Source organism: Hypanus sabinus, chromosome 7, assembly GCF_030144855.1.
Source record: "Hypanus sabinus isolate sHypSab1 chromosome 7, sHypSab1.hap1, whole genome shotgun sequence".
NCBI lineage: Eukaryota > Metazoa > Chordata > Chondrichthyes > Myliobatiformes > Dasyatidae > Hypanus > Hypanus sabinus.
In genome coordinates, this window is record NC_082712.1 from 130,160,280 (window position 1) to 130,186,247 (window position 25,968).

Sequence of the window (25,968 nt, forward strand, 5' to 3'; positions counted from 1 at the left end):
TGATTTTTCTTGATGATGTGGTTGGCGCTCTCCTAAATGGACTTGATATAGTCACTGCTATCCTTTGACTGCAGCAAAGGGTTTGATGGGTGTTTCGAAGTACTTCATTACAATAAGATTTAATCATCTCTTATTAGCAGTTTGATCTGTCCCAATCCTGCACATGCTGAGCAGAATGTGACTACTCGAAATAGAGCTGCGCTGCCCTTTTGCTCCGGTTGGTGTCGCTGCCGAGCGCCTGAGCCCTGTTTGTGCGCATGCGGGGTGGTGTCGCGTCGCGGTTTCCATGAAAGCTGGGATCGGGTGTGGGAAGCGGGGCCTGTTGACGAGTGAGCAGTTTTATACGAATATAATCCTGACCTTTGTCCTGGGTCATGATAAAGTTCCTGTTATCTTGAACTTGAGAAAATATATTTAATGGTAATAATTGGCGGTGTAATCTGGAAATGGATAAGGAACAGGCTGGCAGGTAAGAAGTCTTTCGTTGCTGGAGGTGGGGAGAGCGCTTGGAAATCAGAGGATTCTCTCCATACTTTATATTCACAGGGAAAATCATTGGACCAATCTTAATTTATACTTTCAGAGATCAACATAAATCATGCATGTAATGGTTAAATTTTGCTATTAGTTGTTGGGATGACAACATACAATTTTCTGATTCTAAAGACACCAGCCTTTAAATAATCATTAATTTCATTTTGCTCATATCAAATCAAATGATTCAACATTTTTAATTCCCTTTCCGCACAAAACACAAACTTATGTCGTTGAACGCTGCTTCCCGTCTGCATTGTTCATAGATTTGTTCATTTTTAGGTGATTAATATTCAAGCAAAGTGGTTCATTGGACGAAATGTAGTACTGTTCTGTCGTAGATATTTATCTTAATGTCGAATAACTAAGGCTCCCAGATTTCTGGAACGTCATAATTCGATATTGTAAAGTTCCTCTCTCTATGTTTGGGTATTGTGAGGGTTCTGCAGATGCTGGAGTAACGCACATAAAATACTAGGGGAACTAAGCAGGTCAGGCAGCATCAATCCTGGTGATGGGTTTCGGCACGAAACGTCAACTCTCTGTTCCTTTTCATTGATGTTAAGTTCCTCGACCATTTTGTGTGTGTGCTACAAAACCCGAAAATGCTGGAAACTCTGAAATGTAAAAACGTTATTGTAATGTGCTTTTTTTTTGTTCTTGGGAGAAAGATCGGGAAGAAAGTATGGAATTGAGGGGAGCTGAAGTTTTTATTTGGGAAGGAAACTCACAATATGGATGGACATCGAAATTGCTGTCATGAAGCCTGAAGTTTCTCTGCATTTAGTACTAAAGTATAGTCACCTACGGGAACGTTTTTAAGTGGTGGGCCAGAGCAGACAGCCAGCATTCGTTGTGCAGTATCCCGAGTCATGAAGTCTTTATGACTACTGTTTTCACGTGGCACACCATTAGTATCAGTGCCTTTTAGGTCTGGACAATCTCTGTCTCTAGACCCATCCTTTGATCAACCTTATTGCATCTTCAGTATTTCTACCTTTGGTTCAGTGCCAATTTTACCACATCATTCTTCTTGACACGTTTGACAGTTTCCCTACATTTAGTTGCACCAAGTGAATTCAGTTATTGATGAAGAACAAGGAAATTTGGAAGATCAGTACCAAAGATGTTATTTTGGTTGTAAAGAATAGTGATAAGCTTGAAACCAGAAAACTTTAAAAAGCAGAAGAGGATAGCTTAAAAAGAGCAAGAAATATAAACGTGTACATGAGGAGCTTTTGTTATCTGAAAATAAATGGGGATGGGAAACTAATAATGGAAGATAAAGAAAAAGTAGAGATTTTGAAAAAGGACATTTTGAATCATTCCAAGAACGTTCCAGTAATAGAAAATATAAGGGTTAAATAAAAAGAAAGGAACTTTTTGCCATCACCACCTGCAGAAAAAGGTCCTAGAAGTTAACAGGACTGATTGATAAGTCCTCTGGAGCTGATGGCTTGCATCATAGGATCTTGAAAGCAATGATTGCAGTGGTAGTTATGTTTTGTAACTTCAAAACATTAAACTAACTCAAAGGAAGACTTGGGAGTCCGGGAATGAGTGTCTAACTATATGTTTACTTTAAGCAAGGTGCACACATATCACGTGGTAGCATGATGACATATGCAATTCACGTATATAGCTCATAATGGATTATTTAAATGAACACGAATGCTTGATCAATGGATATACACACACACACAGGATTACTGAAACATAACTAAATATTAAATACATAATAGTAGTGGATCTGTGACTTCCAATAAGTTTGAGGCTCTGAAGAGGTCCAAGTAAGTTGGAAAGTTGTAGATTATGATGCCTCTATTCAAGGGGGGAGAGGAAGGGGGAAGGAAAAAAGAATCAATAAGCTATGGACCAGTGAATCTGACACCTATCACTGAGGAAGAACTGGAATCTGTTATTAATAATGTGTTAGAACACCTCGATAAATGTAATGCGCTTATGCAGGATAAACCTATTTTTTTATGAAAGGTAAATTGTGTCTGACAAATTTGTGAAGAGTTCTTTCAGGATATAACTAACATGATGCAGAAACAGTAACCAAAAATATGGCAGAAAATTGGCAGATAATGAGGAGAAAGTTGGCAGGAAACAAAGAAAAGAGAATACTGTTTAAATAGGGATGGGGAATAAGAAAAGATGTGATGGTTTATTGGGATCAAGTTGATTTAATATCAAACACAAAATTTATACATTTGTTCAGTAAGCAAGTAGGAAAACAACTGGATCATTGGGCTCTGTTGCAAAGGAGATATAAAAGCTTGAAAGGTCTTGCCAGAAGCCTACACAGTACTGATTAAACCGCACCAGAAAATTCCAAATGTTTTTGACCATTTTATTTAAGGAACAATAAACTTGGTGAGATCAAATCTCTCACCATCGAGAGAGAGACTGATCGCTCTAGTGCAGAGGCCTCCAATAGCCAGGTCCACTGTCTCAGAGTTTCGATTTACCACGATGCTTCAGTCAGCAACATCGGCGAGGAATCAGGTCTTCCACAGGGCTGCACCCTGAAGGTGCTCATCTTTCAAATCGCTCCTGGAGATCCCGAAACACAGGCCACTCGGCAAATTCCGAAGAGGGATAATCCATGGTTTGTGAAGGACGTAGTTTGAGTGCAGTTGTAGATCATGGACTCTGACAGAGCCTACGAAACCTTACAAAGGGAAAAAAGGACTTGAGAACAGATTATGTAAATTGTTTTGTAGATGAACTCAAAGAAGTTGCCCAGGTCCACAAAAACCACTGGCGTCGTCTTTAGCTCCTTCCCAATTGCTCTTTTTCCAATTTTTTAACTCCAGGTTCTCTAATGTATTCCATCATTGGAACTAGCCTAGCTAGAAAGTTTCAATATTCTTTAAAAACTTTCATGATACCCAGTCAGATCAAACAATTCTCAAAAGAAAAACAGCAGCTACTTTGGATTTTTCTCAGATTATTTTATAATGCAAAGGAAGCCTTTTGAGATAATTTCCTTCAATCTGATTCTGTCACTTATTTCCCCCAATTTCACTGGCACTCACCTGCACCAGCACAATTTACAGTTAGGACTTTGGCAGATGAGAGAAAAATGGAATATCTGAAGGAAACCCATGTAGTCACAAGTAAACTGTGCAAACTGCATACAAGAAACGTCGAAGGTCGGGATTGAACTCAAATCACTCATTATGCTATCAGGATCCAGTTGCAGTGGAATCAGAATGAAGTTTATTATCACCGACGTATGTTGTGAAATTGTCAGTCTAAATCAGTCCCAATGAAGGGCCTCAGCCCAAAATGCTGACTTCTTATTCCTTCACTTGATGCTGGCTGACCTGCTAAGTTACTCCAGCATTTTGTGTCTGTTACTCTGGATTTCCAGCATTTGCACAATCTCCTGTGTTCATGTTGTGAAATTTGATGTTTTGCTACATCTGGATGCATAATTTTATTTAATTTATTTTGAGATGCAGCATGGAACAGGTCCTTTCTGCCCAATGAGCCACACCACCCAACCTAAGCCTAATCACAGGACAATTTCCAATGACCAGTTAACCTACTTGTCTTTGGACTGTGGGAAGAAACTGAAGCACCCAGCTGAAACCCACAAGCACAGGAAAGGAATGAGAGGAAGCCAGAATTGAACCCTTAACTCTGATGCCTCAAGCTGCAATAGTGTTGCACTGACCACTACACCGCCATGACATCCAACAATTTTTACTGGCAATTTCAGAATTATACTGCAGAGAACCAGTGGACAAAATTGGTGGTTTCTTGAGGTTAACACAGAGCTACCTTTTTGGTAGATTTTGCAATTAAGTGTTGAACTTAATTGTGTTTCCCTTATATCCCCCAGTGGTTCAATAGGGAACAGCAGCACAATACACAACATCAAGCTGAACAAGCTAGTTTTCCCTTAGTTTTCTGTCAAGTTAGCTAAATTCTACTAAAGTTCCATTTTGGATGTTATGATGTAAGCACAGTATCCAATCTCAGTGACCCATATCAGTACTGGGATTGCACTAGTGGTAGTGAATGGGAGAAGCATTTATAATGTTGTAGTATGTCTGTTTGTTTTATTCTGTGATTGAAATACTTCTTTGTGTTTTAGTTTATCAGAGAGACCATGACTTTGGACTACAGTGGCCCTGATTCTCTGTACTGTTGACACTGACTTCCCCTGGGAATGCTCCAAGTATCAAACTACAGCCTGGTACTATCAGTACAATTCATTATAATGATCTTCGATCTGTTTGCCAATTCCTTCTCTGAACTTTTATTAACAGAGCCCGTTGTTCCTCTGATAATATTTGTGTGAGTATTGTTAATTATATTAACAATAATAAATTAATGTGATTATTTATATATGAATATCATGAGTAGAGGGGAGTGGAACTATATTTCATTCTTGCTTTTTGCATTCACCATGCTAAATTTGAGACTCATTACATTGTCAGGGATTATTGAGGAGTATTAGTATTATGTGAATATAGAAGAAATTAATTTAAACGAGAACCAGTCTTCAGTTACTAATGTAAATTGCAAGTAATCATCAGTTTGAAGTTAGAAGGACAGTTTTGCAAACAAACAGTACTATCTAGCAGGGCGCTGGGCCCCAGCAGTGGTGGGGTGGGGGGGGGGGGTGGTTGGATGCTGAGATGGTTTCAAAATGGTGGTCATGAGATGTTTGCATATATTAAAACAATGGGGTTATGATAATTAAACCAGACAACTGCAGCTAAGTTATTTGCACTATTTGAACCAAATTCGAGGAGGTTAGCGGTCTAGACTGATAGTATCACTTAGCTCATTAAATAGCTGATCATCAATATTTGGGAAATCTGTCATCCATCACAACACTAATCTTGGGTGTCTGGCTCTCTATCCTCAAGCCTATAGACCAGTGGTTCCCAAAGTGGGTGATATTAATCCCCTGGGGGCAGTAGGAGTTTCTAAGAAGGTGATAAAAATAAAGGGGGTGGGGGGTGCTCAGTAGCAAGAGGGGGAGAAACTGAGGGATTATTTAAGAAATTAATTACTCATTATAAGCATTTGATCCTCAGTACCTCATTATTGATTACAAAATCTCCTCTCTTGTTAGCTCACTGTTCTCTTAAACTTTGTTTGAAGCGTGTTATAGTTGTTGAGAAACAACGTGACAGTTCTGTGTTTTGCATATCATGAGAAATTTGGACTGGAGAAATCGTGTTTGGGAATCACTGCTCCATACAATTCCATCACACAATCCTGGGGTCAGGCACAGAGTCAAGCTTCCTCAACAGTGGTTACCACCTTCTTGGCTCCCAAACCACATCTCCATCAGCCATTATAAAAAAATGAGAGCTTTGATTTATGATGTACAGTGAAAGAAAATAGGAACTGCAAATTCAAAGCAACAACAAATAATTGAAAAAATTATTCAAATCTATTTAAAGCTATAAATAAAATTATTTCTTTAGCCAATAAATTATGCATTTAATTTCAGTTAAAACAACTTCCATCAACAAATTTAGAGCGTCTAATTATTCACTATTTCATTGCTCTTTCACCTTTCAATGAGATGGTGGATAGGCTTAGTGCAATAATATCAGCTTCTCAACATCAGGCTGAATATCACTCAGAAGAAGTCTCAGATCCCCACATTCAGTAATTTACAGTCTTTTTTCTTGCTTTGGTAGAAGTTGGGTACTGCACTGAATGAAACCACGCTCCACTAAATTTGATGTTGGAAATGCAATAAAGAACATCTTGACCTTTTTTTCCATAGTGCAGGATTATATTCAGAGATTTCCTACTGCAACCAAAAGTCTTGATATGATTTTTTGAACCTTGGCTTCAGCTCAAAGTCATTTTGTAGCAAGATCAGTTCTTCCTCTATCTTTCCTGTTAATTCCTCATTACAAGAGTTCAGCAGTGAATTTATTACCCAATCTGGAATTTAGATCGAGATCTTAAAATCTCTCTGACATGTCTTTATGAAGCTCATTGGGGTGGGCACAATATACTTGAAGATCATCATCTGGCACTCTTTCATTCTCTTCCAACTCAGAGACACTCGGAAAATGGAAAAAGTTGCAATGGCCAATGTTGCACTTAAATAGCGTTAACTTGGACAGAAATGTGGAGACGACTGATTTGGATTTGATAAGATTCACGTCATTTCCTTGTAATTGAAGATTGATTTTATTAAACTTTGTGAATTATTCTGACAAATAGGTAATGCCATGGCTAATTCTTCAGTTTATAACTGAACGAAGCATTCAAGTCATCTAAAACTTATCTCACAGTTTCAAAAAGTGCTTTAGAGCCTCTCAAGCAGTTTCCTTTTGAGAACCATCTGACTTCTGTGTGCATTCAAACTGTTTATCATTCTCAATAAAAAAAAAAGCTCTTGAACTAGTTGAGAATTGAGAGCATGGGACTTCACATTTTATTTAGTGATAACAGCCTTTAATGATTTGTGCAGCTGATCATTTAGTTTTTTTGCGACAAGCTGTTTGTGAATTATGCAGTGAATGGTAAATAAGTTATTTACAGCTTCTTTTCAATGAAGTATAAACCCCATAGTGGCATCCTGTCATTGATGGTGCCTCACCTGTTGTGTAAGCAAGAATATTGGTGAGCAGAATGTCCTTCTCTTTGAAAAAATTATCAAAAACCTGAAATGTTGACTCCCTCTTCATAGTTGTTTTTAGTCCCCTTGCAAATAACAACTCTTGAACCATGCTTTCAACTTTTATAAAGTGAATGTAACCAGGAAACAAATATTCATTGCCTTTCAAAGTTGACTCGTCCAACTACAGAGCAAATTTTGTTGTACGTTGCAAAATGTGTCTTTTGCATTCTCAGACATTTCATCTCTTTGGGAACCATTGCTCTGCACTGGCCTATCATATACTCCCAGAATGAAGCTCCTTAAATTATCTGTGTGAATTAGTTAGTCCTAGCAAAGGCATTTGAACCTTCAGAGGTATGTTATCAATTTAACAAAGTGCTTCCACTGTAAATATGCACCTCAAATGAACCATTTGTCAGACACTGTATTGAAATAGACAATGTCATTGTAGGTATGGAAATTGTATTGAATCACCTGTCGTACCTTTGATCTTAAGGGTATAAAAATGTGATGTACTTAAGAGTTTGGCAGACTTCTACCAAGATGGCGCCAGCGAACATCAAAACCAATGACGACGTCCTTCAGATAGTTCAAGCAACTACTTCTTAGAACATAGAAATGTTGTTCTGACCATGTAACCTGCTGTAGAAACTGCCTAGAAATGACACCACTGCATAGCCCTCTATTTTTCTAAGCTGCATGTACCTATCTAAGAGTCTGTTAAAAGACCCTTCTTCTTTCCAATGTGATTCTGCCACTGAGTTGTGAACAATTGGAACCTGTGATTTACATTTTGATAAGCAAACACGAGGAAATCTGCAGATGCTGGAAATTTAAGCAACACACACAAAATGCTTATATACTGTCTGGGTAGCCTCCATCCTGATGGCATGAACATTGACTTCTCTAACTTCTGTTAATGCCCCCCCCTCCCCTTCTTACCCCATCCCTGATATATTTAGTTTTTTTCCCCCTCCCCTTTTTTTCTCTCTCTCTCTTCCCATCACTCTGCCTGTTCTTCATCTCCCTCTGGTGCTCCCTTCCCCCTTTCTTTCTCCCTAGGAGGTCCCATGATCCTTTCCCTTCTCCAGCTCTTTATCCCTTTTTGCCAATCACCTTTCCAGCTCTCAGCTTCACCCCCCCCCCCCACGGTCTTCTCCTGTCATTTCACATTTCCCCCTCCCCCTCCTATTTTCAAATCTTTTACTATCTTTCCTTTCAGTTAGTCCTGACAAAGGGTCTGGGCACGAAACGTTCACATTGCTTCTTCCTATAGATGCTGCCTGGCCTGCTGCATTCCACCAGCATTTTGTGTGTGTTATTTACATTTTGATGGAGTGTTTTGGGGCTGATTGAGCAGTCTGGTGCTTTGGTGTCTCTGAGGGAGTTTGTTGAGGTTTGGAGTGGAGGTCAAGAAGCCTGGAGATGAGGATGAGAGCAACATATGAGGGGGTGTTCAGTGCCATTTTCCTGTGTTTGACCTGCCTGTCTTGGATCTTGGGCAAGGTTTAACTGACTACGTTTTGTGGATTGGACCCTGTAGTTCATGTTATATGTGTTTCTGGTTACAGTTTTTTCTATTGCTATTTTGTGTGATTTTGATCAGGGTGGACTGGCTCTGCAGCCTGCAGTATACAAACAACACAACGCTAAATTGAAATGAACTGAACTAAACTAAACATTCCTAGTCAAGGGCTCTGTGGTTTGATGATTTATATTCTATGTGTCTTTTCGCTCTTTTTTTGCCATTTGTGCAATCAGTTTTTTTGTGCATAGGTGTTTGATATTTTCTTTGAAGGGGTTCCATGGTGTTTCTTTGTTTCATGGTTGTCTGTGGGAAGACGAATCTCAGGGCTGTACAGGCAGTCCCCAGGTACGTACGAGTTCCGTTCCTGAGTCCGTCTTTAAGTCGGATTTGTATGTAAGTCGGAACAAGTACATCTGGTATTATTTAGCATCAGTTAGTCAAACGTTTGTCTTAGTATATAATATATATTTTACCTTTCTATGCATATAAAACACTTAAAAACATATGTATTCTAATAATTAAACCTCTGCATTGCTTAGTAATAATTGTAGCTTTCATTGGGGCAGAGCCTTTCACATGCTCCATTATTCTCACTTTATCCTTTAAAATTGTTCCAATCGTTGACCGACTGTAGCCGAACGTTTTTCCAATGACTGATGGTGTTTCAACTCTTTCCAAATGCTCTATTATTTCCACATTATTTTCAATTGCGATTGCTTCCCATCAGCGGAACAGAAACACTGCAGGCGGCGGGTCCCAATCTCCACCGGCTCCCAAGGTCTGCCAGGTCCTAAGGACCACTGCACTGAATTCCCCGGGTTTGAAAGTCCACCGCACTGAGACAGGTTAAATGGGACAGGTGGGGGCTGTGTTGGGTTTGGGTACTATATTTGATCCTCCACAATATTCTGCGTGGGAATTTAAACTGGAGGTGGCAGTGTTTTTATTTACAAGGTCGAGTTGCGCGCTCGACATCAACCCAGCACAGATGGTATGGGAGTCACTGGATCAACATCAACCTGGCACGGGAGCGGTCTGTCACTGGATCGAACTTGTTCTCGAGCCCGGAGCTGATCTCACTACGCCACCAGCTGACCGGAATGGGGGGGGGAGGGGAGCAGGGTTGGGGTGAGTCTTGCTAAGAAAAATTTAAGCCAAATACAAAGCTAAACACACAACACAGTGTCAACGGCAATGACTTAAAATGGCAGATGGTGATCTTCCTCGGTTCGTAAGTACGAGTTATCCATAAGTCGGATGTTCGTAACGTGGGGACTACCTGTATACTGTATCCATACTTGATAATATATGTACTTTGACCTTTGAGGGTTTCCTAGTGAATGTCTGTTATTCACGATGAATTACTTTGAACTTTGACTAATGCCTTACAAAGCCTCTGCAATATATCCTTGCTTTTGTATTTTAGTTCTCTTGAAATGCAGGCAGACATTGTATTTGCTTCCTTACCACCAACTGAACCTGTAAATTAATCTCTAGGGAATCGTGCGGGAGGACTCCCAAGTCCCCTCTGCATCTGGTATTTGAATTTTCTCTTCATTCAGAAAATAGTCCACACCACTATTTCTTCTGCCAAAATGCATGACCATGCACTTCTCTACATTATATTCCATCTGCCACTTCTTTTTGCAAAGAAGAGGTTTCCAGAGGTAACCAGAGGAAACCAGAGGTTTCCCCAGCTGTCAAAGTTCTGCTTTCTCCACACTTACCTGTCCCTCCACTATCTTAATGTTGCAAATCTGGGGAACTAGCATCCTTACAATAGAATTTCAAGCCATAAATTAAATTTGCTGTTTGTTTCCCAAGTCTGTGAAGGAAACCAGTTTTAAATTAAAATATATGTGGAGTTTCTTTATGTTGTCATCCATATTCTTGTCTGATAGTGCCCTCCCCTTTGGTTCCATAGCCCATCAGCTATGTTTTTGTAAAGTGGCATTGTGACAGCCATTAAGTGATCGATTTGGTCAACTGTAGAAATTGACCGTCTGTTAGTCTTACGATCCCAGAAAAATTAAATAATTTAGGCAGACTGAAACCACTATTTTGTGAAAACCTGATGAGAAATAATTTGTTTTTATAAAAGTCATACTAACTTAGAAGTTTTTTGCTCCCCTTTTCTTCCACATTGCAAAAGGCTATATGAATCAGAATTGCTTACACTTTTATGGAGTTGGAATCCATTAGTTTCGTGTGAGTTGATTCAACTCTCATAATCAGAAAGTATTTATCTCTTAATTAACATTACATACTCTGAATTACAATGATGACTACATTCATCAAAATGTCATCAGCTGTGAAGCACATTTATGAGTAGTGCTTTAAAAATGCAAAATGTTTTTATTTCAGTTGCAATTCTTTTGTCATTGTTGTGCAATTGTTAAAAACGACTGAAAATCTAACAGTTTTTTTTCTCTTTTCAGTATACAAGACATTGGAATCCTCTTTAATATCATCATCATCTTCCTTATGTTTTTCAACACATTTGTCTTTCAAGCAGGCTTGGTCAAATTATTGATTCACAGGTTTACAGGAACCATTATTGTCTCTGGGATTTACTTTATTCTGAGTGTCAGCTTTCATGTTTGGATTGAGGTGCGTAAACTGCATGGGAATTAAATGGAACTTTTTTTGAGTATTAAGTTGCTATATTGCTATACTTTTTGATGAGAAGTGATTAGAGTTATGTGAATGTAATCATATATTTAGGTTTTACATCAAGGAAGGAGTCTGAGATAAGGCTGAAAATGAGATACTTTGGTCATTACAGACTTTATTTGATACTTTATTACTTTAATTGTTTAATACTTTATTGATCCCGAGGGAAATTGGGTTTCATTACAGGCACCAACCAAGAATAGTGAAGAAATATAGCAATATAAAACCATAAATAATTAAATAATAATAAGTTAATCATGCCAAGTGGAAATAAGTCCAGGACCAGCCTATTGGCTCAGGGTGTCTGACACTCCAAGGGAGGAGTTGTAAAGTTTGATGGCCACAGGTAGGAATGACTTCCTGTGACGCTCAGTGTTACATCTTGGATTGTTAAAGGGTATAAAGGATTGTTGTTCCTTTTCACCCCCTGTGGCGCATCAGGTGGCATTTTTTCTGTTTTCGTAGTATTTGACTGTTTTTTACAAGGCCGAGTTGCTAGCTCAACACTCAACCCAGCACAGAAGGTGTGCAAGGAGCTGGCTGGATTGGAACTCGAGCATTTGCCTCGAAGTCTGGTGCTGATTCCTCTACACCACCGGCCAGCCTAAGAGAGGATTCAAATCAAAAAGCTTTATAAGAAAACCTGTAAAGCTATCTCTTGATGTTGCTTTGGATAGAATAATGAAGGTACAATGACTTCACATTATAATTTACAATGGCTGAGAAAGGGAAACAAATCTCAGGATAAAGCTGTTGAATCATCGAATGGTTGATGATGGTTGAATAGGTCATTTGATCTATTCCCTTTTGACTGATCAAGTCTGTTCTCTGGGTTTATTCAGTCTCATTTCCCTACAGTTCTTTCCAAAACCAGCCAACACCGCCCCCCCCCACCCTTTGCCCAACTCTTAAAAATTACATTTTAATCTTATCCAACATGCTAAGTAATGCATGGGGAAAATATTTAATTAAAAATGTGTCAGATTTTGAATACATGAGAAGCAAAGACCGGGAACAAAGTAACAAGAAAAGACTGGGAATGGAAAATGAAGCACAAGAATCAAGGGAGTACAGGTTATTGCTCATCCATATTTGACAACTCAGTAACTTGTTACATAGAACATTTTTTAATTTATGAGACTATTCAACATGTTCTGGTTCATCTGACTTAAAATACCCTTTGGGAGTATGTGGTTGATAACTATAAATTTCCAGAATCATCATAGAATGATAACTAGATTGTGGGCATCCTGCCTTGCATGAGCTACAGATTTTAGTTCATAGTGAACTTTATTTTAAAATTCAAAAATAATTCAGGAACATTGTACGTAGGCTCAATTTGCAAACCTCAAGTGTTGGCAGTGCTCACGTTCTTAGTTACATATGTCGGGGATGAGAAAGAAGGTCAAAGGGATTTGGTTGTCTCAGACAGATAATCTTATTAGGTAATGCACAGGTGTGGTGTTAAAGGCACTTCTAAATCTGTTAGCACATTGCTGAAGATGATTTTGTATGTTGCTATAATTATTTCCTTCAGCTACTTAATCCTATTCACCTGCATTAATTTTTATTTTCAACAGAATCTGCGGTGGCAAGACCAGCACAAGTTTGTGTGGACGAATTGGCTTCAGGCATTTTTTGTCTTCCAACGATTTGGTAAGAAAGCTGTCAGCAATCTTTGTAACGTTGCCAAGTATCGTCTTTTCCTGAGGTAGGATTCTTTACACTGACCATACATCAAAGCACTACTAGCATCCAGGGATATCATTGTTAAATCTTAGCAAGTGTCCACACACTTGCTTACTTTTATGGGATTATTGGTTAGTAAATAAAACCAAGAGCACAACTGCCTAAAGATTTCCAATGGCATTGATCAGGATTTACTTTTGAGATCACAAGATTTGATTCACAACTCTACCCTGTTACACTAAATTGGAAAGATCTGATGTGAACTGCATGTAGTTGCAGATAAATAGGATTGTAATATGGTCAGTGTAAATTCAGCGAGACATACACGTGTGAAATTCAAGATTAATCCTCCTCGTATGCAATGTTGTCGCTTTTTGGTTCTATGATCTTGGAAAGTGCAGGACTACTGAGGGCGAGACCACGTGATTTATGTTGGAACTAAGAAAATGTCTGAAACCATCACTTTTCATATCAGCTTATAAAATGTTCTTATGCAAAAGGTAGAAAATCAGCTTTTGCTCTGCATCTGAAACTTTACATTGCAAGTGAATAAAGAAAATAAAGTTAATACTGTTTTCCAAAGTTGTCTGAATGTCTTAATAAACATCCAGGATTGAAAAGTGTGCCAGCTCTCAGAGGATAGCCATTGGGGGTTATTTTGGAGTGATAGAATGACCTTCCTAATTTTTTTTTATTGCAGCTGGGCTTTGAAGAAACCACTTTATTAATGAAGGATTTAAACATACATATTGCTATATGATTGATTTATCTGTATTGAATGTATGTTTTAGAATTTTGAAATCAGAAGTAAACATATTAGAATCTAGATAGTTTTACGGGATATATCAGAATGTCAGACTTTTCTCTGGTATCTTATAAGACCATAAGACATAGGAGTAGAACTAAGGCATTTGGTCCATCAGGACTGCTCCCACCATTTCTTCATGGCTGATCCATTCCTCTCTCAACCCCATTCTCCTACCTTTTCCTTGTAATCTCTCATGCCCTAACTGATCAAGAACCTATCAATCCCTGCCTTAAATACACCCAGTGACCTGGCCTGTACAGCCACCTGTGACAACAAATTCCACAGATTAACCACCCTCTGGCTAAAGAAATTCTAAATTCTAAATGGATATCCCTCTATGCTGAGGCTGTGCCCCCTGGTCCTAGACTCCCCACTATGGAAAATGTCATCTCCACATCCATTCTGTCTAGGCCTTTCAAAATTTGATAGGTTTCAGTGAGATCAGTTTTGGGCTCCTCATTTAAATTCCAGCTAATAAAGGCCCAGAGCCATCAGTCGCTTAGCACATCTATTCTTAGATAAGGGGCTGAAAACTGCTCACAATGCTACAAATGAGGCCTCACCAGTCCCTTATAAAGCCTCAACATTACGTCCTTACTTTTATATACTAGCCCTCTCAAAATTAATATTAACATTGTATTTGCTTTCTTCACAACCAACTCAACCTGCAAATTAACCTTTAGGGAATCCTGCACAAGGACTCCCAAATCCTTTTGCAATTCAACTTTTTGAGTTTTCTCCCTGTTTATAAAATAGATTCTGCTTTTATTCCTTCTATCATAGTGCATGACCATACACATCCTGATACCTTATTCCATCTGCCACTACTTTGCCCATTCTCCTAGTATGTCCAAGTCCTTCTATGGGCTTCCTGCTTCCTCAGCACCACCTGCCTTTCCACTTATCTTCATATCATCGGCAAACTTGGCCATGAAGCCATCAATTCCTTTGTCCGAATCATTGACATAAAATGTAAAAAGAATCAGTTCCAACACAGACCCCTGCAGAGCACCACTAGTCACTGGCAACTAATCAGAGAAGTCTCCCTTTTTTCCCTCTCTTTCCCTCCTGCCAATCCATGCTAGTATTTTTCCTGTAATACCATGGACTCCTGTTCTTGTTGAGCCACCACAGGTGCAGCTCCTTATCAAAGGCCTTCTGAAAATCCAAGTGTACAATATCCACCAATTCACATTTATTTATCCTGTTTGTTACTTCCCCAAAGAATTCTACCAGATTTGTCAGGCAAGTTTTTCCCTTAAGGAAACCATGCTGGCTTTGGCCTATTTTATCATGTGCCTCTGAATACCCCGAAACCTTATCCTTAACAACGACTCAGTGAGGCTAACTGGCCTATAATTTCCTTTCTTCTGCTCCAACCCTTGAAAAGTGGAGTGACATTTGCAATTTTCCAGTCCTCTGGAACCATTCCAGAATCTAGTGATTCTTGAAAGATCATTACTAATGCCTCCACAATCCATTCAGCTACCTCGTTCAGAACCCTGTGATTTAGTTCATCTGGTTCAGCTGACTTATTTACCTTCAGTCCTTTCAGTTTCTTAAGCACCTTCTCCCTAAAAATAGCAACTGCACTCACTTCTGCCCCTGACCACTCTAACTTCCAGTTTACTGCCAGTGTCTTCCACAGACTGATGCAAAATACTTATTCAGTTTGCCCACCATTTCCTTGTCCCCCATTACTACTTCCCCAGCATTATTTTCCAGCGGTCCAATATCTTATCTCGCCTTTTACACTTTATATAACTAAAAAAACTTTTGGTATCTTCTTTGATATTGTTGGCTTTCTTACCTTCATATTTCATCTTTTTCTCAAGTTATGTTTTTTTTTTCAGTTGTCTTCTGTTGGTTTTTAAAAGTTTCCAAATCCTCTAACTTATTACTAATGTTTGCTCTATTATATGCCCCCTCCTTTGCTTTTATGATGGCTTTGATTTCCCTTGTCATTCACGGTTGTGTCATCCTGCCTTTAGAATACTACCACTTCGCAATGTGAATTGCTCCTAGAAACTCCAGTCATTGCTGTTCTGCCATAATCCCTCCTGGTGTCCACCTTCCAATCAACTTTGGACAGCTCATTTCCCATGCCTCTGTAATTCCTTTTACTCCACTGTAATACTGATACATTTGATTTTAGATTTTAGCTTGTTGCTAAATTAGCAAATTGCTGGGTGAATTCTGTCATATTCTGATCATTGTCTCCTAAAGGTTCCTTTACCGTAAGCTCTTCAATCGTCCAGTTCATAACACAATACCCAATCCAGAATATCTAATCCCTAGTGGGCTCAACCACAGGCTATTCTAAAAAGCCTCCTGAAACTCCAGGCATATATCAACTTTGTTTAAAACTGGAAATCAGATCCACATGTTTTGATCCATGGATTCAAGTTATTCAATCATGAAATTTACCCCTTATACTAAAATGTAAGACCGTGCCTTTGGTCCATTCCTTTTTCTTTGGCTATACCAAAGTGCTGGGATCCTGGTTTCCAGCAGAGGACTGCTCTGGAGGTTCTGCTGGTGTGAACAGTTTGGAACACTTGCAGGGGGAAAGGAAGACTTGTCCCAAACATCACAATCTTGGCAAATGTGAACCAAAGTTGGGAAGAAAAAATAACTTATCAAAGTTACTACTTTTTATTCATTCAGGTAACCACTAGAATTTAGAAGGCATTTGTACAGAAACAGAGATAGGAAATGTTTAGAGGTACACTATATGGCCACTTCCAGTCAAACAGGACTAGCTTAGGAAGACACCTTGGTTAGCAAGGATGAGTAGGGCCAAATGGTCTGTTTCCATGCTGTTATTACACAACATTTCTCAATATTAGGAAACACTTTATAAATATTTTAAATAATGAAGGATTGTTTTTGAATGTTAATGGAATTAAAATCAACTTCTAATATCTAACAAATAGTGAGCTATAAAGACAAAAGATTCTAACTTAAATTTCTGAAATTAAAACTGAACATGCTAGAATAACTCAGCAAGTCAAGCAGCAACTAAGGAAAGAGAAATAATTAACATTTCAGTTGACCTAAAGAAGAGCTTCAAGGAAAAGCTCAAAACTGGTTCTGATGAGCACACACAAGATGCTGGATGAACTCAGATCAGGCAGCATCTATGGAGGGTAATAAATAGTAAACATTTCGGGCCAAGATCCTTCACCATGGGAGGAAGCCTGATTAACAAGGTGAGGGGAGAGGAAGGAGTACCTCCTGGCAAGTGAAATCAGATGAGAGGGGATGAAGTAAGAAGCTGGGAGGTAATTGGTGGAAGGGATAAAGGGCTGAAGAAGAAGGAATCGGATAGGAGTGGACAGTGGACCATGGGACAAGGAGAAGGAAGAGAGGCACAAGAGGGATGTGATGGGCAGTTGAGGAGAAGAGAAAGGTGAAGAGTGGAGCCAGATTGGGGAATAGACAAAGAAAGAAGGGGAGGGGTAAGAAATCAATGGGAGTTAGAGAAATCAATGTTTATGCTATAAGGTTGGAGGCCACCCAGGCGGAATATGAGATGTTGCTTCTCTGAGCATGGCCTCATTTTGACAGTAGAAGAAGCCAGGGGCCGATGTGTTGGAATGAGAAGTTGAATTTAAATGGTGGTCTCCAGGAAATCCTGCCTTTTGTGTTGGATGGAGGGAAGATGCTTGATGAAGTAGTCCTCCTATTTACACCAGGTCTCACCGAGGTAGAGGAGGACCAACCAGGAAAACTGGGTACAGTAGATGAGCCTGACAGACATGCAGATCAAGTGTCACCTAACTTGGAAGGACTGTCTGGGCCCTGAATGGTGGTGAATGAGTGCCAAAACACCACAGCAATTTCCTAAGACATGAAAATATATATGGTGAATGAAGTTGTTCTTTCCCGCTTGCAGAGATAAGTGCAGGGAGATCATTAGGGAGAGATGAGTGAAACGGAGTCACATAGACAAAAATGGAGAGTTGGGGGGCAGGGAAAGATGTGCTTAGTAATAGGATCACAAGTAGATGTGGGTGAGCGTAGCATTGATGGTAGTAGAAGGAAAAGTTCTTTGAAGAATGAGGACATATCAGAATCAGGTTTAATATCACAGGCATACATTGTGAAATTTGTTATGCGACAGCAGTGCATTGCAATACATAACAAAAACTAAAATTACAGTAAGTGCATGTGTATATATACACTGTCCTTTCCTGTTAGCCTTCCTCAGCCTCTTTCACCAATTAACTCAACTTCTTACTTCATTCCCTACCCCCACCCACCGACCTTCCCCCTCACCTGCCAGCTGGCCCACCTTCCACTCCCCCCAACTTCTTATTCTGGCTTCTTTCCCATGCCTTTCCAGCCCCGATGAAGGGTCTAACTGTTTATTCTTCTCCAAAGATGCTGCCTGACTTGCTGAGTTCATACATTTTGTGTGTGTTGATCCTTCATCAGAACTAGTTTTGATTGTTGGTCTGGGTTTCCAGCATCTGCAGAATCTCTTGTATTTCTGATGAAGGACATTCAACTAGAATGTTTAACTGCTTTTCTTTCACATATGTTGTCTGACATGATGAGTTTTTTAAGTAACTTCCATTTTTATTTCAATTTCCAGTATCTGTAGTTCTTTTGTCTTTAATTGGTTTTAATTTCTGCTTTGTAATTAACTAATCTCAGCTGGGATGTTTATAATGATGCCACATTAGGGTCCTCTGCCCCTTGGTCAAGAAAGAAAAAGTATTGCAGACTTAATTTATCTCAAAATTAATTTATTCCCACGTAATTCATCCCATAGTCCATGAATGGACATATAATGCTGACAGGGCTGGACTTGGTTATAGATGTTGCAGAGAGTCACAAACTTACAAACAAGAATGGGTAATTGAGTGGGGTGATCAGTTGCAAAGAGTGATGAAGTTTATGGTCTGGAAGAAACCATTTTCAATCTTTAAATTACATTTTACACAATCTTCAACTGTCATCTGCCAGTAATATATTTTCTGGTTTAATTGCTTTTAGAATGGATTGTTTATGATGTATAATTTGTTTGTGGAAATGAATTACAGTTTAACTGCATTTAACATCTTTCTGAATTTCATTAAAGTCCCAATGATTTCCTAGGCCTCAGCACTCCTGGATAACTTCCCTGATAGTAATGTTTAATTTTTCTGTCTCCAACTTCCCGTCTTCGGTTGGGCCAGACTTTGTCATGACTGAAGAGAATTATCAATGGTTTAAAATTAAATATAGAAGATAGAACAGGCCCTTCAGCCCAACACATCCGTGTCCACCATGAAGGCAATCTAACTAATTCCTTTTAGGTTATATCTCATTTACTTTGCTATTGTATCTGCTTCTATCATCTGCTCTGGCAATATATTCCAGGCACCTACCAGAATTTACAGAATTTAAAAAAATATATCATGCCTCATTTCCTTAAACTTTCCCCCTTTCACTTTAAACCTATTCCCTCCAGTATTTTAATATTTCCACCCTGGAAAACGATTCTGATTATTTACCATACCTCTGTCTGCATCTATGGCATTCAAGACTGGTTATCCAGAACAATACAAGAATTCCAGGTAGACCCACAGAAGGCTATTTTAAGAGTGAAAAAACAATTCTGATTGAAGTTAAAGATGGAATTGGATGCACGTCAGCTTTGGCAGGGTTTGCTGGCCATTACTTCCTACAAAACAAAACAAACCCTAACACAAATGGCAGTGATGTTTCTCTCCCAGATGAGCTCAACACCTTTTATGCACACTTTGAAAGAAAAAATATAACTACAGCTGTGCAAATCCTTGCAGCATCTGGTAACACTGTGATCACTGTTTTGGAAGCTGACGTCAGAATGTTTTTCAAGAGGATAAACCCTTGCAAGATGCCAGGCCCTGATGGTATACCTGGTAGGGGAATGAAAGTTTGTGCCAACCAACTTGTGAGATTGTTCAAGAACATCTTCAGTCTCTCACTGCTGCAGTCAGAGGTTCCCACCTCCTTCAAAAGGGTGACAATTACACCAGTGCCTAAGAAGAGCAGAATGAGCTGCCTCAACAACTATCGCCCAGTGGCACTCACATGTCCTGTTATGAAGTGCTTTGAGAGGCTGGTCACGGCTGTAATCAACTCTTAACTAAGCAAGGACCTGGGCTCGCTACAATATGCTTATTGCTGCAGTAGGTCAACAGTGGATGCAATCTCAAAGGCTCTCTACTCAGCCTTGGATCGCCTGGATAATAGTAATACCTACATCAGGCTGCTTTTTATTAATTACAGCAGTGAGGACGTCAGGGATTCAGTTGCAGAGGGATTCAACACAAAGGTGCCCTCTTCTATCAACAAGCTCCAAAATCTGGATCTCTGTACCTCCCTCTGCAACTGAATCCTTGACGTCCTCACTGGGAGACCACAGTCTATGCAGGTTGGAAATAACACCTTCTCCTCACTGACAGTCAAGTCTGATGCACCTCTGGGATCCATGCTTCGCCCATTGCTCTTTTCTCTTTTGACTGTGTGGCTAAGCACAGCTCAAGTGACATCTATAAGTTTACTGATCATACAACTATTGTTGGCAGAATTTCAGACGGTGACGAGGAGGCATACAGGAGTGAGATAGATTAGCTGGTTCAGTAGTGTTGCAGCAACAATCTTGCACTCAACACCATTCTGTATTTCGGGAAATCTAATCACTTAGCTGTCTTTCTTATACTTGCTTACTAGCAGAGGATAAAGGGCAAGGCTCTGGAGAGGTGGTTGTGAGAGGCAGAGGAGTAGCTTTGGATTGCTTTGAGTTGGACTGGACCATGTTTAAGAATTCATCTGTAGATCTAAATTATTTCATTATTGTTGTCATGAACTTTATAAGAACAGTCCTGGATGAGTGTGTTCCCACAAAGTCATTCAGTCTTCCCCAATCAGAAGCCCTCAGTGAATCATTAGATCTACAATCTGCTGAGGGCTAGATCAGAGACATTCAAGTCTGGTGACCAAGGAAATGACAAGAGGTCCAGGTATGATCTCACGGATGAAGTGGCAATTCCAGACTGAACTTGAATTAATGAAGGATGCATGACAGCTGTTGCAGGGCTTGAACGCTGTCACCTTTTACAAAGTGAAATCAAGTGACATTGTGGTGTTAACCACAGGGTTCTGCTTCCAGATTAACTCAATACCTTCTATGCTCACATTGACTATCAAAATATGGAAGAACCATCAGAAACTCCCAGAGCTCCCGATGACCCTGCAATTTCAGTCTCTGAGGCTAAAGTATCCTTCAGGAGGGTGAAACTATGGAAAGCATCCAGTTCAGACAGGGTATCAGGCCAAGTACTATCCTGGGATAGATCCAATCATTCCCTAAGATCCAAGACAACTAACATTTCCTTTTTCCTAATACTGACATATCTTAGAAAACCAACATACCCCTCCTGATCTCACCATCACCCATGTTCTTTTCCTTGGTGAATACTAAGGTATTTGTAATGGACCTTGCTCTCTTCCTCTAGTTTCATGCATAAATTCTTTGTCCTTGAGGTTACCTACCTTTTCCCTGGCTACCTTCTTGATCCTAATATATTTATGAAATGTTTTGAAATTCTCCTTAATCCTACTTACCAAAAGTATTTCACCTTTTCACCATCCGAAGTTCTTTGTTGATTCCTTTGTATTCCTCAAGCACCTTGTCTAATTTTACTTTCCTTAAATATTCTTCCTTTTTCTATTTGACTAAATTTACAATATCTTTTGTCATTAGAAGTTCTCAAATCAAGCCATCATTATCTTTCATACTCATGGGAATATGCTGGGCCTCCTGAACTCTGACTAGCTGGCTTTTAAAAGACTATAACGTCAGATATAGATTTACTCCAAATTGCTGCTTCCAATCTACTTTCCATAGTTTGTGCCTAATCCTGTTGTAATTGGCGTCCCAATTTAGTACTTTCAGCCAAGGATCAATCTTTTCCATAGCTGTCTTAAAATTTGTGGAATTATAATGTCCCAAAATGCTCCCCCACTGAAACTTGGATCATCTGGTAGGCTTATTTCCTTGTACTAAATAACAGTATAGGCTCCTTGGTTGGACTGTATCAAACAATCTGCTTCCCTGCACCCACTCCCTCTCTCCACCCAGACTCAAATAACAAGGTGGTCCAATAACAGGATGTTAGCTATAAGGGGAGGTTAGTCAAATCTGGATTGTTTTCTCTAGAGAGTTTGAGCCTGGGGGGTACCTGATTAAGTAAATAACATATATGAGAATCAGACAATGTTTCCTCTAATTTTTAATAGTCAGTGTGCACAAGAATCTTATGTTGTGCAATTTTTTTTCCCGTGACAAAAGTATGTGCACTGAATGCACACAGTTTATGTAGGATTATAAAAACTGCGCAGAATAACAACAAAATAACATATATTTAAGTCACAGTTATTTTTCTCTCTCATGTCTTTGGTATTTCAATAAGTATAATTATTAATTACTACATTATTTTAGGAAACTAACCTTTTGTGCACACATTAATTTCCTTTGTGCGCTGGTTGAAAAATGTGCATGTGTGCGCACAGCTCAGAGGGAACATAGATCATAGATACAGTAGATAAATGGTCTTTTTCCTAGGTTGGGAAATTCAAATCCTAGAGGACATAGCTTTAACCTGAGAGAGGGAAATTTTAAACAGATTTATGTGACAATTTTTTTTAATAGAGTGGAAAGTGCCTGGAATGGTGGTGACAAGAAATATGATAGCAACATTTAGGGGACATTTTTTTTTACAGACACGTGAACAGGCAGAGAATTGAGGAATGTAGACTAAGTGCAGACATACGTAGTTTAATTTGGTATTATGATCAACACAGACACCATGGGCCAAATGGCCTGTTCTCGTGCCATACGGTGTGATGTTAATTTGTAGCATTATGCTGTATTCATTTGCTGTAGTCCATTTTTCCGTTTATTTATTCCACTGCTCATGATTCTGACCCCTGCTGAGGTACAAGTGCAGGTGCAGCATATATGCCCCTGTACCTCATCACAGCGGTTTTTAGTTTCAGTTGGATTTTTAAGCTGTTTGATTATATGAGATGTAATAGCTGAACATAAAAACTGATCGTACACTTCTTGATATTTTCACCTTTGGTCTGTAACAACAATCAGGAAGAATGATTTGGCCTCAACGCTCTTCCTTGCTTAGTCTTTCTCTGTAGAGGTCAAACTTATCAGTTGACTTGTCAAGGACTCCAGATGTAGCCATCTGAATAATCACCAATTTCTTTCAGATGTCCTGTGCTGTTAATATAGAAAAGTTTAACTCTGATGCACAAACTAAAACTATGTTTAATTTTATTTCACTCCAGCTGCCGTTTTATACTATTACTGCTACAAAAGAACTACTCTTTGCCTTGGAGATCCTCGATTATATGAAGACTCAGAATGGCTCCAGAATGAATTTTTCCGTGTCCGAAAATAAGATCACAGAGCCATACACAGTGCAATACTCTATACTGAAAATGAAATTTTTAAACAAGTGCAAATTAGAATAAAAATAGTGCATAATAACTTTAATTTTCCTTGTATTTCTAGAAAATATAATGTTTAAAATTGTAATACATTAATATAATTATTCTGAACTTGAGCAGGTAAAGATGACAATAAGCATTTCACTGCTACTTCATGGAGTTGCTGTAATTACTTCGTCTGTCATCATTATGAATTTTGTGGAACTCTCACTCATCAGAAAGATGTTTTGCTAGTTTTCTCCAATATGATATGAATTTACTGAAGGTATATACTTTTGCTGTGGGATAGTTCTGCAGCACTGTTCATTTTTTTAAGTACAAATTTGTTTTGATTTAAAGTCCATGCTTTTGCTACTCTGCATTTGTGTGGTATTGCTTGTAAATAACATTTTTACAGTCACTCCAATGGGTTCTCTTTAAAAGTAGTTTGAATGACACCATAAAGTTATGTTCTTAATATATGTTCTGCTGAATTATTTTCAAGCATTGTACTTTTTCAGGGAACTGGTTGGTCTAGGAAATCTGTTGGAATTTTGCAATTTCTGTTCTATAGGACAGGTGCAAACTGGGGAAGGTTGTGTACATATTTAAATTATTGATTTAGAAAATGCATGCTCATCTGTGCCCTTGAGCTGGTTCCCACCAATAACCTTACAAAATATGTACCAAGGATTTTTATACACTACACAGAAGATGAGAACAAACAGATTGACTTGCAATTATTTTAAAATTTTACTTCACATTTTAATTTTTGGTGTACGTATTTTTAAAATATTTTTATTCTTTATATATTTGAGTCAAAATTGGATCCAATATTTAGGTTTGTTCTGTAAATTCCAAGTCTGCAATTTAATGTGGAAAATGTGCTACTTAGGAACATTTAAGTCTTGCTAATTTTATCATTTTGGATATTTTGATTACTGTTCTTGTATTAAAATATTTACCTTTTGAACTAGTTGGAAAACTTTTATAATAGATTATTTTCTAAAATATGGATGTGCAGCGATTGTTTTGTATTAAATATGTAAAGAAAAATTTCCAAGAGATTGTTTTACACTAATCTCTTTGCAGTTAATCTGCTGGTTTATAATTGCTGCAGTATTCACCTTTTTGTTTATTCATCTCAGTAAAGAGAGGACATTTTATTATGTTGTTTTCATCTATCTCATTTCGTTGGCAAGGTAAGTTAGTATAGTTTGAGGTTTAGTTTGAGTTTAGAACGTTTAGTTCTTGAAACAAATTTCCACTCTTAGAATGTGTGCTTATCCAAAGTGTCTTGCCCTTTTAACAGTGGCACTGTACACTAGAATTCATAGACCTTGGCCTACATCTGAAGAGAGCAAAATATCAAATTGAAATGATTTTAAGATTAAAATTAATCAGTTTCTGTATAATCATTATACAGCGGTATAATTGACACCAGTTGCAACAAACAGATGAAGGATCTGAAAACAATTCTAAATGAGTTAATTGAGTTTGCACAATGATTTGAGCTTTGCCATAGAATTACTTGTGGAACATCATAGTTCAAAGTTCAAAATAAGTTTATTTTCAAAGTATATATATGTTGCCATATACTTAATTGAGATTCATTTTCTTACAGCATTAACATGAAAATTAAAAATATAATAGAATTTCACAAATCTATAAACAGATTAAGATTGACAAACAACCAATGTGCAAAACAGACACTGTAAATATTAAAAAAGATGGAGAAAAACAAAACCTTTTTTTTTGTATCTCTTCTAAACATGCTGTATGGAAGATAAGTTCATGGGGAATTCATTGAACAGGATGTTACAATTTCTTGAACATAAAACTGATTTGCCAGAATTATCTTTGGCAGCCTGCTTACAGAGCAAACCAATTAACCAAAGACATAGGAGCAGAATCAGGACATTCAATCAAGACTTAATTACTTTCCCTCTCAACCCCATTCGCCAGCCTTCTCATAACCCTTTACGCTATTACTAACCAAAAACCCCATCAACATCTGCTTTAAATGTATGCAATGACTTAGTCTCCACAGCCATCTAAGGCAATAAATTCCACATTCACCACACTCTGGCTAAAGAAACTCCTCGTTATCTGTTCTAAAGGGACATCCTTGTATTTTGAGTTTGTGCATTCTGGTCCTAAACTCTTTTGCTATTTGAAACATATTCGTCACATCTGCTCCATCCAGGTCTTTCAATATTCAGTAAATTTCACTGAGATTCCCCCCTCAACCTCCTAAACTCCAGTGAGTATAGACCCAGAGCCATTAAACGCTCCTCCCTTTCATTCCCAGGATAATTCATATAAATCTCCCTTGGACCTTCTCCAATGTCAACAAGTCCTTTCTTAGATGTAACTTTACAGAATATTCCAGCTGAGATAAGTTAATTGCATCACGAGGAATTTCATGGAAAGAACCCATAAACTAGTACCGTGTTCTTCCAGTGTCCAATCGAGTCTTCAGCAATAAGAATATTTTGAAACTTAAAGTGCAAGAAAATTAGATTAGGATAAATATTTATAAAACAGTGGATAGACTCCTTTGAAACCTTGGCACAAAGTTTGCAGATAGTTATATGGTACAACGTACATAGCACACGACAAAGATCAAGAATGACTTGA

The 25,968-nt window shown here is 38.5% G+C and overlaps 1 protein-coding gene across 1 annotated transcript; it reads left to right on the forward strand.

The window, feature by feature from the left end:
- Positions 1-267: 267 nt before the first annotated feature.
- Positions 268-24,312, forward strand: tmem138 (transmembrane protein 138). The gene is made up of 5 exons (XM_059975601.1): positions 268-469; positions 4,646-4,848; positions 11,117-11,288; positions 12,932-13,007; positions 23,188-24,312. Exons 2-5 carry the CDS (start codon positions 4,721-4,723, stop codon positions 23,298-23,300), a joined length of 489 nt encoding a protein of 162 aa, XP_059831584.1. The 5' UTR covers positions 268-469; positions 4,646-4,720; the 3' UTR covers positions 23,301-24,312.
- The last annotated feature ends 1,656 nt before the right edge of the window (positions 24,313-25,968 follow it).